Consider the following 17,833-nt stretch of genomic DNA (forward strand, 5'->3'; position numbering starts at 1 on the left):
AGTCAGTTCAGTGTTTCTTTGTCACTGGATCTATTTTTGTTCATCAGTTTATGTTGTTCATTATATAACACAAATGAGTGAGATCATGTGATATTTATCTTTCTCCGACTGGCTTATTTCGCTTAGTATAATGTTCTCCAGGTCCATTCATGCTGTTGCAAATGGTAAAAGTTCCTTCTTTTTTACAGCAGCGTAGTATTCCATTGTGTAGATGTACTACAGTTTTTTAATCCACTCATCTGCTGATGGGCACTTAAGCTGTTTCCAAATATTAGCTATTATAAATTGTGCTGCTATGAACATAGGGGTGCATATGTCCTTTCTGACTGGTGTTTCTGATTTCTTGGGATATATTCCCAAAAGTGGGATTACTGGATCGAATGGGAGTTCCATTTTTAATTTTTTGAGGAAACTCCATACTGTTTTCCACAGTGGCTGCACCAGTCTGCATTCCCACTAGTAGTGCAGGAGGATTCCTTTTTCTCCACGTCCTCTCCAGCACTTGTCATTTGTTGATTTGTTGATAGCCATTCTGACAAGTGTGAGATGGTACCTCATGGTCGTTTTGTTTTGCATCTCTTGGATGATTAGTGACTTTGAGCATGTTTTCATATGTCTCTTGGCCTTCTGTATGTCCTCTTTCGAAAAGTGTCTATTTAGGTCCTTTGCCCATTTTTTTTTTATTGGATTGTTTATCTTCTTTTTTTATTTTTTTTTATTTTTTTTAATTAAATCTTTATTGTTCAGATTATTACATTTGTTCCTCTTTTTTTTCCCCCCCATAACTCCCCTCCTCCCAGTTCCCGCCCCACCCTCCGCCCTCACTCCCCACCCACTGTCCTCATCCATAGGTGCACGATTTTTGTCCAGTCTCTTCCCGCATCTCCCACACCCCTTTCCCCCCCAGGAATAGTCAGTCCATTCCCTTTCTATGTCCCTGATTCTATTATAATCAACAGTTCATTCTGTTCATCAGATTATTTATTCACTTGATTCTTAGATTCACTTGTTGATAGATGCATATTTGTTGTTCATAATTTGTATCTTTACCTTTTTCTTCCTCTTCCTCTTCTTAAAGGATACCTTTCAGCATTTCATATAATCCTGGTTTGGTGGTGATGAACTCCTTTAGCTTTTCCTTATCTGTGAAGCTCTTTATCTGACCTTCAATTCTGAATGATAGCTTTGCTGGATAAAGTAATCTTGGTTGTAGGTTCTTGGTATTCATCACTTTGAATATTTCTTGCCACTCCCTTCTGGCCTGCAAAGTTTCTGTTGAGAAATCAGCTGACAGTCGTATGGGTATTCCCTTGTAGGTAACTGAGTTTCTTTCTCTTGCTGTTTTTAAGATTTTCTCTTTGTCTTTTGCTCTTGGCATTTTAATTATGATGTGTCTTGGTGTGGTCCTCTTTGGATTCCTTTTGTTTGGGGTTCTCCGCGCTTCTTGGACTTGTAAGTCCATTTCTTTCACCAGGTGGGGGAAGTTTTCTGTCATTATTTCTTCAAATAGGTTTTCAATATCTTGCTCTCTCTCATCTTCTGGCACCCCTATAATTCTGATGTTGGTACGCTTGAAGCTGTCCCAGAGGCTCCTTACACTATCCTCGCATTTTTGGATTCTTTTTTCATTTTGCTTTTCCAGTTGGGTGTTTTTTGCTTCCTCGCATTTCAAATCATTGACTTGATTCTTGTGCTCCTCTGGTCTGCTGTCGGGAGTCTGTATAATATTCGTTATTTCAGTCCGTGTATGCTTAATTTCTAGTTGGTTCCCCAATATAAGATCGAGGGTCTCATTAGTTTTCTTGTAGATCTCATTAAGTTTATCGGCGGCTTCTAAACAGTTCTTGAGAGACCTTAAAAGTGTGGTTCTGAACTCTATATCTTCCATTGACAATTTTGTCCTGTTTCTTTGTCTCCGCATTTTGTTATGCTTCCTTGCTGCACCCCCTAGTGGTCTTTGTTTGCAGTCTTATAGTTAAATCTTGATTGTTGTAGCTAATTCCAGGGAGGGTTTGACCTCCAGGCCAAGTGGCTATGAGAATCTGCTGTGTCAGCAGTGAGAGAACTTCTGTCCTCTAGGGAGGTGCTAATCTAGCCTTGGCCTGAGGCTATCCGGCAAATGCCTCTGTGCAGGGCTTGGGCGGGGCGGGTCGCACAGGATCAACAGGGTGGGCCAGAGAGAGCAGTTATGGCGGCTCTCAGTCCTGTCCCCAGGGGCTCTGCCTCTCTGAGTCCCAGCACCCGCTGCGAAGCTCGGAGAGAAAGCTGCACTCGCTCTGACCGAAGCCAGACAGTCCCGCTTCTCCCGTTTGAGTCTGGGTCCCTAAAGACTCGCCCGGATTTGGAGCTCAGATTCTGCGACTCCCTCCCGATTGAAAACGCCAACCGCGCCCTCCGCCGCCAGCCCGCTCCAGGCACTCCGCACCTCAGAATTTGACTTCAGCACTGTGCCTCCTCTGAGTGTCCGTATGCGTTTCTCTTTCCTCCTAGTTGTAGGACTTCCACTCAGCCAGCGTTCCTGTGGTTCTGGGTGATGTCCCTTCCGTTTTTTGGTTTCACTTTTGAAGTAGTTGTTCAAAGCAGCAAACTCCAGCGTTAACCTATGCCGCCATCTTGGTTCTCTGTTTATCTTCTTTTTGTTAAATTGTATGAGTTCCCTATAATTTTGGAGATTAAACCTTTATTGGAGATAACATTGGCAAATATGTTCTCCCATGCAGTGGGCTTTCTTATTGTTTTGTTGATGGTTTCTTTTGCTGTGCAGAAGCTTTTTATTTTGATGTAGTCCCATTTGTTTATTTTCTCCTTAGTTTCCATTGCCCTAGGACCTGTATCTGTAAAGATATTGCTACAACATATGCCTGATATTTTGCTGCCTATCGAGTCTTCTAAGATTTTTATGGTTTCCCATCTTATATTTAAGTCCTTTAACCATTTTGAGTTTGTTTTTGTGTATGGTGTAAGTTGGTGATCTAGTTTCATTTTTTTGCACGTATCTGACCAATTTTCCCAACACCATTTATTGAAGAGACTGTCTGGACTCCATTGTATGTTCTTGCCTCCTTTGTCAAATATTAATTGAGCAAAATGGCTTGGGTCAATTTCTGGGTTCTCTGTTCTGTTCCATTGGCCTATATGTCTGTCTGTTTTTGTGCCAGTACCGGGCAGTTTTGAGAACCGTGGCTTTGTAATATAGCTTGATATCTGGTATTGTGATCCCTCCAACTTTCTTCTTCTTTCTCAGGATTGCTGTGGCTATTCGAGGTCTTTTTTTATTCCAGATGAATTTTTGGAGAGTTTGTTTTAGGTCTGTGAAATATGCCGTTGGTATTTTAATGGGGATTGCATTGAATTTATAAATTGCTTTGGATAGTATGGACATTTTAATGATTCTACCAGTCCATGAACACAGTATGTTCTTCCATTTGTTTATGTCTTCCTCTATTTTTTTTTTTTTTCAATGTCTTGTAGTTTTCTGAGTACAGGTCTTTTACCTCCTTAGTTAATTTTATTCCTAGATATCTTAATTTTTTTGGTACAATGATAAATGGGATTGTTTTTTCAGTTTCTCTTTCTGTGAGTTCATTATTGGTGTATAATTCTTACCTGCATTTATAATGACACAGTCATGTACACCTACATTTTGCTTTATCTTTTTTCATTTGTTTGTTTGTTAATCCTCACCTGAGGATATTTTTCCATTGATTTTCAGGGAGAGAGGAACAGAGAGGGAAAGAAAGAGAGAAACATCAATGTGAGAGAAACTCATCAATTGGTTGCCTCCTGCATGGCCCCAACAGACCAGGGCCTGGGCCAGGGAGGAGCCTACAACCAAGGTACCTGCCCTTGACAGGAATCAAACCTGGGACCTTTTGGTCCACAGGCTGATCTCTATCCATTAAGCAAAACTGGCTAGGACTCTTTTCTCATTTTTACTGGGTTTCTTTTTATGGTTGCTAAATCTAGAGATTTTCCTTTTCTTCTCTGAAATGAAAGTGCTCAATTTGATATTAATTTCCTGCTTGGTTTTGTTGAGTGAAGAACATATGTGAACCTGAAAGAAGGTATAGTAAAATCTAGTCAGAGGTATACTGTTTACTATTTACATTTTATCTTTATTTTTTAAATTTAATGATTTAGTTGAAAGAACTTTATTGAAATATTTATTTTGGAGGTTTAGACTTTTGTGTGTGGTAGTTATTTTTAGGGTGGAGTACATTTTCGGACTTAATATGAAAAATTTACAATCATAGGAAGATGTCTATAATGTGTCATTCATTGCACTGAAAGTCTTTTCTCTTTAGAACTAATACTTAAGTAGAGGAAAAGCCATTTTTTAAAAAGCAGATATCTAAATAATAGTTTTTAAATTTTTAAAAATTTGTGATAAAATACATATAACATAAAATTTATCTTAACCATTTTTAAAATATATGTATTTTTTTATTGATTTCAGAAAGGAAGGGAGAGGGAGAGAGGAATAGAAACATCAGTGGTAAGAGAGAATCATGGATTGGCTGCCTTCTGCATGCCCCCTACTGGAGATCAAGCCTACAACCCGGGCATGTGTCCTGACTGGGAATCAAACCCTGACCTCTGGTTCATAGGTTGACGCTCAACCTATGGTGACTAAGCTACACCATCCAGGCCTAACCATTTTTAAGTGTACAATTCAGTAGTGTTAAGTACTTTCACACTGTTGTGCATCCAATTCCCAAAACTTTTCATCCTGCAAAACTGAAAATCTACCTATTAAACAATAACTCCTCATTGTCTCCTTCCAGTTGCCTCTGATAGTTGTCATTCTATTTTCTATGACTTTGATTAATACTCTAAGTTCCTCATATAAATGAACTTGTACAATATTTGTCTTTTTGTGATTGGCTTATTTCACTTAGCATAATGTTATCAAGATCTGTCCATGTTGTAGGGCTTATGTCAGAATTTTCTTCCTTTTCAAGGCTGAATAATACTTAATTGGAAGTGTACAGTCATGTGCTGCATAACGATGTTTCAGTCAATGACTGACAGCATATATAGTGGTCTCTTAAGATTATGATGGAGTTGAATTTCTTGTAAGAAATGGAAGGATATGTGGTTCGGGAGGAATTTTTTTTTTTTTTTACTTGGACAGGAGCAGTATCTGTGGGGCTTGGCAATAGATTTCCTCTCATTCACAAAACCTCAATTTGAAATGCATAGATTATATCCCAATCAGTCAGCCTCTGACCTGTTTCAGCACAGAGGACCCTGTTCCCCCAGTGCTACATATTCAGAGGGTGCTACAGCCCTCCCACTTCTAGTGTGATAGTCTTCAGAGGACATTGTTGTAAATACTTTGTTGAGGACCTAAGATCTTGTACAAGTACCTAAGATCTTGTACAAGGACCCAGGTCCACAGGAGCTACCTTAACAAATAGAGGTAGACCTTGTTTTATTGTGCTTCACTTTATTGTACTTCACGAATGTTGCATTTTTTTGCAAATTGAAGGCAAAGCCCTCCATTGGAGAAAAGATTATAACTGGCTTTATTGCGATGGTCTGAGGTATGCCAATATTGAGTACCACTGCCACTTTAGTAAAGCTTTCTGTGGTAGTGTTCCTGTACTTTGGAACTGTTTTCAGGCTGTAATGCTGTAAAGCAAATATAAGTTTAATTTCTTCTATCAGTTCAATGCCAGAGAGCAAGCACTTTTTGTGCCAGATAGGGTCAATGATAACAAAAACAAGTTTCCAAGTTCAAAATATTGAGTCCTTGGTTTTATGCCCTCTCCATTTAAATACCCCCTTTTCCTTTTTCTTTTTTTTTATGAATACCACATAGTCCCTTAATCTGACCACTGCTCCTACATGCAATAGCCAAAACCACATTGCCATGACAATCCCCTATGTTCCTTTATCTTTCCGTCTTGATTTCTTATTCCTATTAATCTCAGGCCACCTTTCACTCCCTCCTGACAGTGACTATTGTGGTGATCTGTGCTTTAAACCCAGGCAGTTTCCCCTTGATATTTCCAATCAGTCCAGCCTACATCTCTGATCATGGAGCAGCATTGACAGCTTTGATGTTCTATTTCTGACTCTTTTAGAAAGAAGCAGGAGGAGGGCTTTGGGGACAATGTTTATAAAGTCTATCTATAGTAATGCACAGCAATGTCCCAGACCTTCACTTTCACTCACTGACTCACCCAGAGCAACTTCCAGTCCTGCAAGCTCCATACATTTTTATTTTTATACCATATTTTTAGTGTACTTTTTCTACATTTAGATCTGTTGAGATACACAAATACCACTGTGTTATGGTTGTCTATAGTATTTAGTACAGTAGCATGCTGTACCAGATTTGTGTAGTGTAGGAGCAATAAGCTATATTGCATAGCCTAGGTGTGTAGTGGACTTAACATCTAGATATGAGTCAGTGCACTCTATCATGTTTGTACAACAAAATCACCCAACAACGCATTTCTCAGAATATATCCCCATTGTTAAGTGATTTGTGACTGTACATCATGTTTTGCCTTTGCGTTCATCCACTAACGAACATTTGGGTTGCTTCCACCTTTTGGCTATTGTTAATAATGCTGCTATGAACATGGGCACACAGATATCTCTGCTAGACCTGCTTTTAGTTTTGGGGGTACATACTAGAAGTGAAGTTGCTGTATCATATGGTAATTCTATTTTTAATTTTGTGAAGAACCATTACACTGTTTAACATAGCAGCTGCACTATTTTACATTCCCATCAACAGTGCATAGCAGTTCCCTTTTCTCTACATCCTCACCAAAACTTATTTTTGGGAAGTTTTTATTTGTTTGTTTGCTTGTTTTGTAGATATTGTAATTAGTGTGAATGGTGAGAGTGGACATCCGAGTCTTGCTCTTGATCTGAGAAGAAAAGCTTTCGACCTTTCACCATTGAATAGGATGTTAGCTATGGGCTTATCTTGTATGGCCATTGTATTGTGATACATTCTTTCTGTACCTAATTTGTTGAGTTTTTATTATGAACAGATGTTGAATTTTGTCAAATGTTGTTTTTTGTGTCTGTTGAGATGATAATATGATTTTTCCCCCCCGTTCATTTCATTAATGTGATGTATCACACTGATTATGGATATTGAACCATGCTTGCATCATATATATAAATCCCACTTGATGATGGAGAATGATCCTTTTGATGTGCTGCTGAGTTTGGTTTGCTAAGATTTTATTGAGAATTTTTACATCTATATTCATCAGGGATATTGGCCTATAATTTTCTTTTCTGATAGTGTCCTTTTTTGCCTTTGGTATCAGGGTAATGCTGGCTTTGCAAAATTAGTTTGAGTGTTCCTCCTTTTTGATACTTTTTGGAACAGAGTGAAAAGGACTTACATTAATTCTGTTTTAAATGTTTGGTAAAATTCACCAATGAAGCCATCTGTTCCTGGACTTTTCGTGATTGAGACATTTTGATTACTGATTCAACCTCCTTACTAGTAATTAGTCTGTTTAGCCTTTCTATTTATTCTTGACTGAGTCTTGATAATTTGTATGGTTCTAAGATTTTTTTCCATTTTTTCCTAGGTTGTCCAGTTTGTTGGCACGTAGTTGTTCATACTAGCCTCTTATGATTCTTTATATTTCTGGGGTGTTAGTTGAAATATCTCCTTTTTCATTTATAATTTTGTTGATTTTAGTCCTCTCTTTCTTTCCTTGGTGAATCTAGTGAAAGGTGTCAATTTTATCTTTTCAAAGAACCAACTAATAGTTTGGATAATTTTTTTCTGTTTTTTTTTTTTAAATTTCTTTTATTTCTGCTCTGATCTTTATTATTTCCTTCCTTCTATTAGCTTCAGCTCAGTTTGTTCTTTATTTTGGGTCTTTCTTCTCAATGTGGGTGTTTATTGCTATGAATTTCCCTCTTAGAACTGCTTTTGCTGCATATGTTTTGGTATGTTATGTCCCTATTTTTTGTCTCAAGGTAAATGTTTTGTCTTTTAATTTCTTTTTGATGCATCATTGTTCAGGAGGTAGGTTTTTTATTACTGATCCATTCTCCTTACTAATTATGGGTCTGTTCATATTTTCTGTTTCTTTGGGATTCAGTCTTGGTAGGTTTTGCATTTCTAGGAATTCATTTCATCTAGGTCATCTAATTTTTTACATACAATTATCGATAGTACTCTCTTATCCTTTTTATTTCTGTAGAATTGATAATTGTCTCCCTTTTGTTTCTAATTTTATTTGAGTCTTCTATTTAATAAGTCTATCTAAAGGTTTAAATTTGTTCATCTTTTTGAAGAACCAAATTTTTGTTTCATCGACTTTCTGTCTTATCTTTTAATTAGTTATTTATTTAAATTACTATAAACTCATGGATGTTTGTTTAATTCTTTGAATTAATAACCCAATACTACCATTATGTATTGTGTTGCTCAAATTCTCCCAGATTTGACCATTAGAAGCCCCTTCAAGTTGACTTCTGTATCCTTATGACATATCCCCATTATTTTTTGAGCTTTTCTTTTCAGACACCATAGGATGTTCTAGGCTCATCTTTAAATAGTATTTTTAAATGTTTTAAAACATTAAAATTTTGAATTAATTTTTGCATTTTGAATATTTTTTTTTGCTTTTCTTAGGTATGAAGATACATGGGCTGCACTTCACAAAAGAGCCAAGGAATGTGCGAGTGCTGGAGAGGTAAAGAATTATTGGTTATGCCCTGACTGGTTTGGCTCAGTGGATAGAGTATCGGCCTGCGGACTGAAGGGTCCCAGGTTCGATTCTGGTCAAGGGCATACCTTGGTTGCGGGCACATCCCCAGTAGGAGGTGTGCAGGAGGCAGCTGATCAATGTTTCTCTCTCATCGATGTTTCTAACTCTCTATCTCTCTCCCTTCCTCTTTGTAAAAAATCAATAAATATATAGACAAAAAAGAATTATTGGTTAATCTTGTACTTGTGGGATATGCTAGTTTTTAAGAAATTAAATTTATATTAAAATGTTTTTCAGGATATCTGAAATTGAATTTAGCAATTATGAAACTCGATATAAAGCACATTTTCATAATATCTCAGTCAGGTAGTTTAATTAGGCTTAGAGAGTTTGACTTTTATTCTCAAGTCACAAGTAAATACTTGTTTCATCGAGGTATTTGAGTCTAATGTCTTTGCATATGTAAATTACAGTGTGTAATTTCTTTTTACCCACTATTTAAGAATGTCTTATTATTTGGACAAAAGCTTAACTTTGCTCAAGCTACCTAAAATCACTAATTTGCTTAGCAAATAAATATAAAATTTCAGGGGTGTCAGCCTTAATTCACTTAGAAGATCAAACTATTCTCTAGCACTATGTATAGAGTATATAATGAATATATGTGACTTATAATTAAAATTATTTGGTGCATGTACTTAGAGCTTTAGCCAAGATCAAATAATCTGTGCTAGTAATGCCAATCAAACTTACTTCTTTTTAAAGACACTTTTGTGATTCTGATGTTAAATTAATTTAGACTGACTTTCTTTACCATTTACCTACATTAGTGAAACTGTAATAGTTATATAGAACAGAATAATACATATGAAATTCAGTCATTAGTGTTTCTTTGAGAAATTACTGAAAAGTGGGGGGTGGGTGGGTGGATTAGGATTTTGGCCATAAGGTAGATTAGGTACTTTGAAAGTCTTCTGGTTATAAAACACTTAAATGCTGGATAGATTAAAAGCATTTTTTTAAATGCCTTAAGCTCACAAAAATTAAGGGAGATTCTAACATGCCAAAAACAAATGAAAAAGGAAATAAAATCAGAGTGGCTAAAAACAAAACAAAACCATGGAAGCTGTGGTCAAATACTAAAACAAAAGCTTTAGAGATATATGGGAATAGGAGACTTACAGCGGTTCTCAACCTGTGGGTAGCGAACAATGAAAATACATCCTGAATATCAGATATTTACATTATGATTCATAACAGTAGCAAAATTACAGTTATGAAGTAGCAACGAAAATAATTTTACGGTTGGGGGGGTCACCACAACATAAGGAACTGTATTAAAGGGTCGCGGCATTAGGAAGGTTGAGAACCACTGGAGGAGGAACTGAACCTGACTCCTGCCTAAAGCTCTTAGATCTTTGAAGTGGCTACATCCCTCAGTGAAAGTTGTGCTAGGAAAAAAAGAAAAGCTTCCTGTTGGCAAAAGGAGACAACAGGGATGAAATCTGTCTGTCTTTATGACAAGTTTGAATAAACGTAGTCTCCTTTTTGGATTTGTTACCAGGGTCTTGACCTCACATGAGTGTGGGGCTCTAATGTATATGTCCTGCATGATCTTGGAACCACTACATTAATATATGAAAGGGCCACAGGTGACTGTGCTTCTTGACACCCATCAGACCCAAACACAAATTCTACATGGATGAAACTTTGTAAACCTAAAAGGTTCCTACAGGTTAATTTCTCACCACCACCTCCACACAAAAATTAGCAATTACTCTAATATATTACCAAAAAGTTTGAGAGTCATCAGAACCAGAGTAAGATTTAGACCTACAAAGAAGTTTTCTATCAACAGATGCCCAATAAAGGAATTTCTAAAGAATGTATTTCAGGATAAATTAAAATAATTTTGGAAGATAGACCTGAGATATAGGAAGGAATAAGGAGGAAGAAAATGGTAGACCAAAGATAAATCTAAACAGACAATAATTTATATCTATATCTAACTATATCTATATATCTATATCTATACCTATATCTATATATCTATATCTATATATCTATCTATCTCTATATATCAGTTATCTAATTGGTGGGATTAAAAAAGATAGAACAAAAGTACTGGATAACAATAGAATGTAATCCAGAAGGCAGGTTATCGGAGTTAAAGGACCTAAAGTCCTTGTACTATTTATGGAGTATGTATTAATATTGACTAACCTCAGATTTTAAAGTTAAATATGGAGGGCAGAATTTTAAGGTTAATTTGTGAAGAATAGAAATAGCATCATCTCTCACTTAACTTTAATCAATTTTTGAAAATCAGGTGGTTTGTGAAAACACTAACCAGGAACCTATTTCTTATATTCTAAATTTGAAAAGTTACAATATGTTACATGTCAACCCCAAACCCTCAACCAACTTTCTAAAGTATATTTAAAACAAGCAATATGTCTATGTCTATACATGGGTGGCTAACAATCTGTTAAGATGTAAAATGCTTAAAACATAGTTTTCTGATTACCGAACTTTTGATATAGTTATTAACAAACAGTTGTTTGTGTGCAGTTGTGTGGCCTCTCAACACTAGCAACATGCAAGGCACGTGTCTCCTTTATGGATGTACTCCTCAAAACTGTCTTGTGATTATCATATTCTAACAATTGTATTTTAAATGTAATTTCAAAATCTTCTCATAATTGTTTTAAAATGTGTATCTTGCTTAAATATAAAGTTTTCCTATATAAATGTTAAGCAAATCTTCGTATTGATTATTATATGTCTTGTGAATACTGAATGAAAAACAAAAGACATTCTGCCTAGGACACATTCTGCAGTGCTTGACTATATTGACAGACAAATTCAGCAAAGCATAAAAAACAAAATATACCACGTTCATTCCAGGATTAAGAGGTTGGTTTGAGCCCAGCTGGTGTGGCTCATAGTTGAGTGTCGACCTATAAACCAGGAAGTCACAGTTCAATTCCTGGTCAGGGCATATGCCCGGGTTGCGGGCTTGATCCTCAGTGTGGAGTGTGCAGGAGGCAGCCAATAAATGATTCTTTCTCATCATTGATGTTTCTGTCTCTCTTTCCCTCATCCTTTCTCTCTGAAATCAGTAAAAATTTAAAAGAAGAGGTTGGTTTGACATTAGAAAGTCTTTTAAATGTAATTGACCACATTAACACATTAAAGGAGAAAAATATATGATCATCAGATGCAGAAAATATGTTCAGTAAAATTAGGTATCTACTCAGAGTAAAACATTTAGCAGGGTTTTAATAGAAGATAATGTCTTTGTACTGCTATCTACCAAACCTGCAGTTTTTGACTTGCTGTATATTGACCTCATATTTAACCATTTTGCTAAATCCACTTATTCTTATAATTTGTGTCTGGGGGTGGGAATTCTTTTGTGCAGATGGTAGGTTTTGTTTCTTCCTTTTAATCTTCACAACTTTCATTTCTTCTTGTCTTTTTACACTGGGGAGAATCTCCAGTATATTGTTGGATAAAAGTAGTTAAAGACCTTGATTTAAATTCTTCTACATCTGTGTTTTATTTTGAATGCAGGTCAATTTTAACTGAAGATTTTTTTATTATGGCTGCCCTGTTCTATCATAGGGAAAATAAAATCACTAATATTCTGAAATCAGCAAAAAATGTTGTTTACCTTTAAAAATACACACTTGAGCTTGGCTAACATGGCTTAGTGGTTGAGTGTCTACCTATGAACCAGGAGATCACGGTTCGATTCCTGGTCAGGGTTGCCCAGGTTGCGGGCTCAATCACCAGTGTGGGGCATGTAGGAGGCAGCCGATGAAAGATTCTCTCTCACCATTGATGTTTCTATCTCTCTCTCCCTCTTCCTCTCTGAAATCAATTTTTAAAAAGATTTAAAAAATAAAAATAAGTAAAATAAATAAAAATAAAAAAGACCTTGATTCCATTATACTTTAAATGTAAAAAGAAAACTATACATATTTTAGAAAATAGAAGAGCATTAAGACCTCAGGATAGAAAAAGATTTCTTAAGGCATAAAAAGCACCAACCATAGAAACAAATATTGATAATTTTTATCAAAGCTTCTATTAAAATCATTAAAATATTAAGCAATTCATGAAACATAGTACAGGTGTTCAGAAAATGTGAACAACCCCTACAAACCAATAAAAACAGAACAGTAACCCAACAGAAAAGCAAGCAGTAGGACCTGGCATTTTATAGAAGAAAAAATATGGGAGTGGCCAATAAACATGAGGATTTATTCAAATTTTAATAATAATCAAGGAAATACAAATTAAAACCACAAATTTATACTCCTTAGATTATCAAAAATTTAAGCCTTGAGTTTTCTGGGCAGACTGTTATTATTTGCAGAAGATAGTTTTGTTTCTTCCCTTGGAAGAAACATCATGAGGAACAACTTGAACTAGGTAGTGTAAATCCATTGGCACAATCACATTAGAAAAAAATGAGTTGGCAATAAGTGGAAGCTAAAATGGCACCTATCTTTCAAACAATTTCCCTTCCTAGGGTTATTTTGAGTATTGTGTCCCAAGCTTCCCCCAATAATATTGGTATGGCACACATTTTCTCTGGTAATGTTGGTATGATATCATCTATTTACTATCTGATATAATAAAAGCCTAATATGCTAAGTGTTCAGTCATCCGTTCAACCAAAGCGTAATATGCTAATGATATGCTAAGGCCATTCAGCCACTCACTATGACATGTACTGACCACCAGGGGGCAGACAGTTAACCGGTTGACCAGTCACTATGATGTGCACTGACCATCAGGGGGCAGTCGACTGGTCAACCAGTTGTTATGATGTGCACTAACCACCAGGGGGCAGACACTTCAACTAGTAGGTTAGCTTGGTGCTGGGGTCTGGCTGATTGGGACTGAGCGAGACAGGCTGGACATGCCCTGGAGCCCTCCTGCGGTCCCTCCCCAGTTGACCAACCTTCCGCATCCCTCCCTGGCCTCAATCATGCACCCATGGGGTCCCTTGGCCTGGCTTGCACCTTCTCGCAATCTGGGACTCCTTGGGGGATGTTGGAGAGCTGGTTTCAGCCCAATCCCGCAGGCCAGGCTGAGGGACCCCACTGGTGCATGAATGCGTGCACTGGGCCTCTAGTCTATATATATAAAAGGCTAATATGCAAATGTCCCCTCAGGAGTCCGACTGGGAGACCTGGAGTTCGATCGCTCGCTATGACATGTGTTGATCACCAGGGGAGCAGTGCAGAACATGGCTGGCAACCAGTGGTAGCGGTGGGGTGCGCTGCATGGGTGGCGAGGGAAGGAGGAGATAGGGAGGCAGGGAACCTGATTGGCCTTGATCACAGGCCAGGCCTAGGGACCCTACTCGTGCACGATTTTTGTGCACTGGACCTCTCGTGTAGTATAAAGATGAGGCTACTTGAAGTCAGCAATGATTTGGCTGGGGGGAGTTTAATTACCCCAAGTCCTGTCAAGCCACTCTGGGAGATAAGAGCAATAACTTAGACACATCTCTGACTCACATGTGAAACTTGCTTGTGTGCACCAGGAGATTTGTATAAGAATATTGTAGCAGGTTCTGTTGAAACTTTAGGTAGTCCCTAAGTCCATCTACAGCAAGCATGCCAAACTTGTGGCCAGTGGGCTGCATGCCTCGTTTATTCTGATCTACAGAATAAATTATATTCTTTATAAAAATCAAATACCATACAGCAGTGAACATTAATAAACTACTATCCCTACATTTATCAGCGTGGATGAATCCCACAAACAACATGCAATTAAGATTATATCCTGTAGAGGATCTTTAACAAAAATTATTCTTTTGATTGAAAGAAGTATTTCATAATAAAATAAATAAAGGAGAAAGAAATTTCTATAAGACCTATTGTTGGATTTATGCTATTTGGGGAAATTTTTTCATAGTTGAGTACTTGGTTATTTTAAGATCCACATCTAATCAAAAGTGCCTCTATTACTCTCCAGAAATGTATTACTCAACTTTAAAAATGAAAAAATTTTAAAGCCCTCTGATGTATTGTTGAGATGTATGTAAATATTTAAAATGTATAACTTTATTTTTTAAAATTTATCTTTATTGTAGAGAGTATTACAGATGTCCCCCTTGTTTTCCCTATTGACCCCTTCTGCCCTGCCTCTGCCTCTGCCTCTCTCTCAGGCCTTAAAAAATGTATGGCTTTAATATGTATAGTGTTAAGCCTGTCATGTGTTTATTTTGTCAGACCATGCTCAAAAGTCTTTGGTGGTCTTTAACCTGTTTGATCCTACCAGGGCAAGTATACTTAAGAGCAATTCAATCCTGTTTGACAAATTATTTTATACTCATCTAATTTAAAGCTAAACCTTACTATATAGTCTTGAAATTTAGGGCAATATCTTAGAAGACAAATAACTGTGGTCAATGGTAACTTTATTGTCTAAGCTTTTTCTACAATTTTTTTTTCAAGTTCTTTGACGTTTTTTCTCCTTTTAGCAATATGTAAATGAATATATAGTTAATATTGACTTAGGGGTTAGACTCTGAGGGCAACTTTTTAAAGTTAGACTTACAGTACATTATTTGCTTGTAATTTCTATTGTGAAATATTTGCTTGCCTTCAAATTAAACTCTTAAGAATCATTTTTTGTTTAATAATTTGATGTGTAAGCTGGTTAAGTTGGACATGCTTCACTCTTCCAGCGTGGATCTGCTCTGCCTGTGGTAAAAGGTGACCTGACTGGGTGTTAGAAATCCTAGTTTCTGCATGAATACATGTTGGCCTTGGGCACATAAATTAATCTCTCTGTTTTAGTTTCCTCCTATATGAAATTAGTTTCCACCACTTACCCTGCTTACCAAACAAAGTAGTATGGAAATCATATGAACTAATATATCCCCCACTCTCTGAACTGTCAAGATTTGTACACAGTAAGGTCCTATTGTTAGCCATTTTGTAAATCATTGGTGTTCCCTGCTTTTTTTTTTTCCATCTAACTTCAGTGTCTGCCAGAAGGAATTTTGGAATGAAGCACTATGGGTTTGTCTTCCTCCTTAAACTTGATTTCCTGGTGTTGAATCTGGGTTTATTCAGAAATATGGACCAAGTAAAAACATAGGCCTTCTGGAGGTAGCTCATTTCTTATCATTTAGTAAAGTTTAAGTACAGTTTTGCAGAACGCTTTCTTTTTGCTAGTTTTTCACTTTTCTTCTTCCTTTTTAAACCCATATAGTACAGTCCCCTGAACATTGATTTAAGGGTATGAACTTAAAGTGTCAAAATCCCTGGGATTGAGTCTAGTTCCACTGTGGCCCTTGGGAAAGTGATTTAGCTTCATTGTGCTCGGTTTCTTCATTTATAAAATGAAGGTGGTAGTAGTGCTTAGTATACAAGGTTGTTATGTGGCTTAAATGAGATGATACATGTAAATTGCTTAGTACAGGACCTGGAACATAGAAAATGCTCAGAATGTTTTAGTATCTATCTATATAAAACCCTAATATGCAAATCGAACTAACGGCAGAACGACCGGTCGCTGTGGTGTGCACTGACCACAAGGGGGCAGACACTCAACACAGGAGCTGCCCCCAGCCCGCAGGCCCCAACTGGCGGTAGCGGCAGGGGGCGGGGCTGGCAAGCAGACAGCGCCAGGCCAGCCAAGGCAGGTGCAAGCAGGGCCCCCTGATTGCCCCACTGGTTGCCCCACAGGTCAGTCCTGATCGCCAGCCAGGCCTAGGGACCCTACCCATGCACTAATTTTGTGCACTGGGCCTCTAGTTATTACATAATTATTAATAATGATGATTTCTGAAAAGCTATTCAACCTTCCACTCTTTTAAATGAAAACAACATTTTAGTGTATTTTGATATATTCTTTCCATAAACACTTCTTATATTTTATGTTTAGGCTATAACTTTTAATTTTGTGGAAGGATTGAACTAGACTGTAGTTAAGTTTAATATTTAAATGTTGCATTTTAATTTCCAGTAAGAAATGGCTAATATCTAAAAATTGTTTATTCTAGGTTTTTCAAGCTATTAACCTAACTAACCAGAGTAACTAAGATTAACAGCCTTTCTTTTTTCTTTTTCTTCTCTCTTTTTTTTTTTTTTTTTGAGACGGGAAGGAAAAGGGAGAGAGAGAGAGAAACATCAATGGGTTGCCTCCTGTATACCTCCCAATGGAGGATCAAACCCACAACCTAGGTATGTGCCCTGACTGAGAATCAAACCCGCAACCTTTTGGTGTACTGGCAACACTCCAACCAACTGAACCACCCAGCCAGGGTAATTTCACAGGCTTTTTAAAAGGTATTCCATGAACCAGGAAAAATATATTGTTTATCCTCAAGTCAACCTTGTGATATAGGATATTTTTTTTCAGAGTTTAATACTGAAGCTAAGAGAGTTTGTGAGACCTGCTATGAGAATATAAGCACTAAAGAGGGCAGAATTTTTTTTCTTGTTTTATTCACCATTATATTTCTAGTGCCTAAAACAATGCTTGGCAGATAGTAGATGTTCTGTAGAAGTTTGTTGACTATTTTATTTAAATTTTTTTTATTTGTTGATTTTATAGAGGGGGGGGAACATTGTCATTTCACTTATTTATGCATTCATTGGTTGATTCTTGTACGTGCCCTGTTCAGGGGTCAAACCTGCAGCCTTGGTGTATCTAACCAACTGAACTACCCACCCAGGGCTTGTTGACTATTTTAAATGAATTTTCTGAACACAGATCCTTGTTTCAAGCCTTAGTTTCCTGATGGTGGTTACATCACAACTTGCCTATGAAGACTGGCATTTTTTTTTATTGCTCAGTATTTTTAAAACTACTCTTAAGGATCATTTAAAAACTGGTAGACAATAAAATATTTTTATTGCCAAAACCGGTTTGGCTCAGTGGATAGAGCGTCGGCCTGCGGACTGAAGGGTCCCAGGTTCGATTCCGGTCGGGGGCATGTGCCTGGGTTGCGGGCATATCCCCAGTGGGAGATGTGCAGGAGGCAGCTGATCGATGTTTCTCTCTCATCGATGTTTCTAACTCTCTATCTCTCTCCCTTCCTCTCTGTAAAAAATCAATAAAATATATTTAAAAAAAAATAAAAATAAATAAAA

General features: G+C 37.1%; 1 protein-coding gene across 4 annotated transcripts in view; it reads left to right on the forward strand.

Annotated features, from left to right (window-relative positions):
- The window catches only part of DTNBP1 (dystrobrevin binding protein 1), a 159,857-nt gene that overhangs the window by 17,107 nt on the left and 124,917 nt on the right, over positions 1–17,833 (forward strand). For all 4 annotated transcript variants that reach the window (XM_036348411.1, XM_036348409.1, XM_036348412.1 and 1 more), the window contains exon 4: positions 8,627–8,687. In XM_036348411.1, coding sequence (XP_036204304.1) covers positions 8,627–8,687 — 61 coding nt within the window. The remainder of the gene's footprint in view (positions 1–8,626; positions 8,688–17,833) is intronic.

The sequence above is a fragment of the Myotis myotis genome, unplaced genomic scaffold (genome assembly GCF_014108235.1).
Source record: "Myotis myotis isolate mMyoMyo1 unplaced genomic scaffold, mMyoMyo1.p scaffold_m19_p_2, whole genome shotgun sequence".
NCBI lineage: Eukaryota > Metazoa > Chordata > Mammalia > Chiroptera > Vespertilionidae > Myotis > Myotis myotis.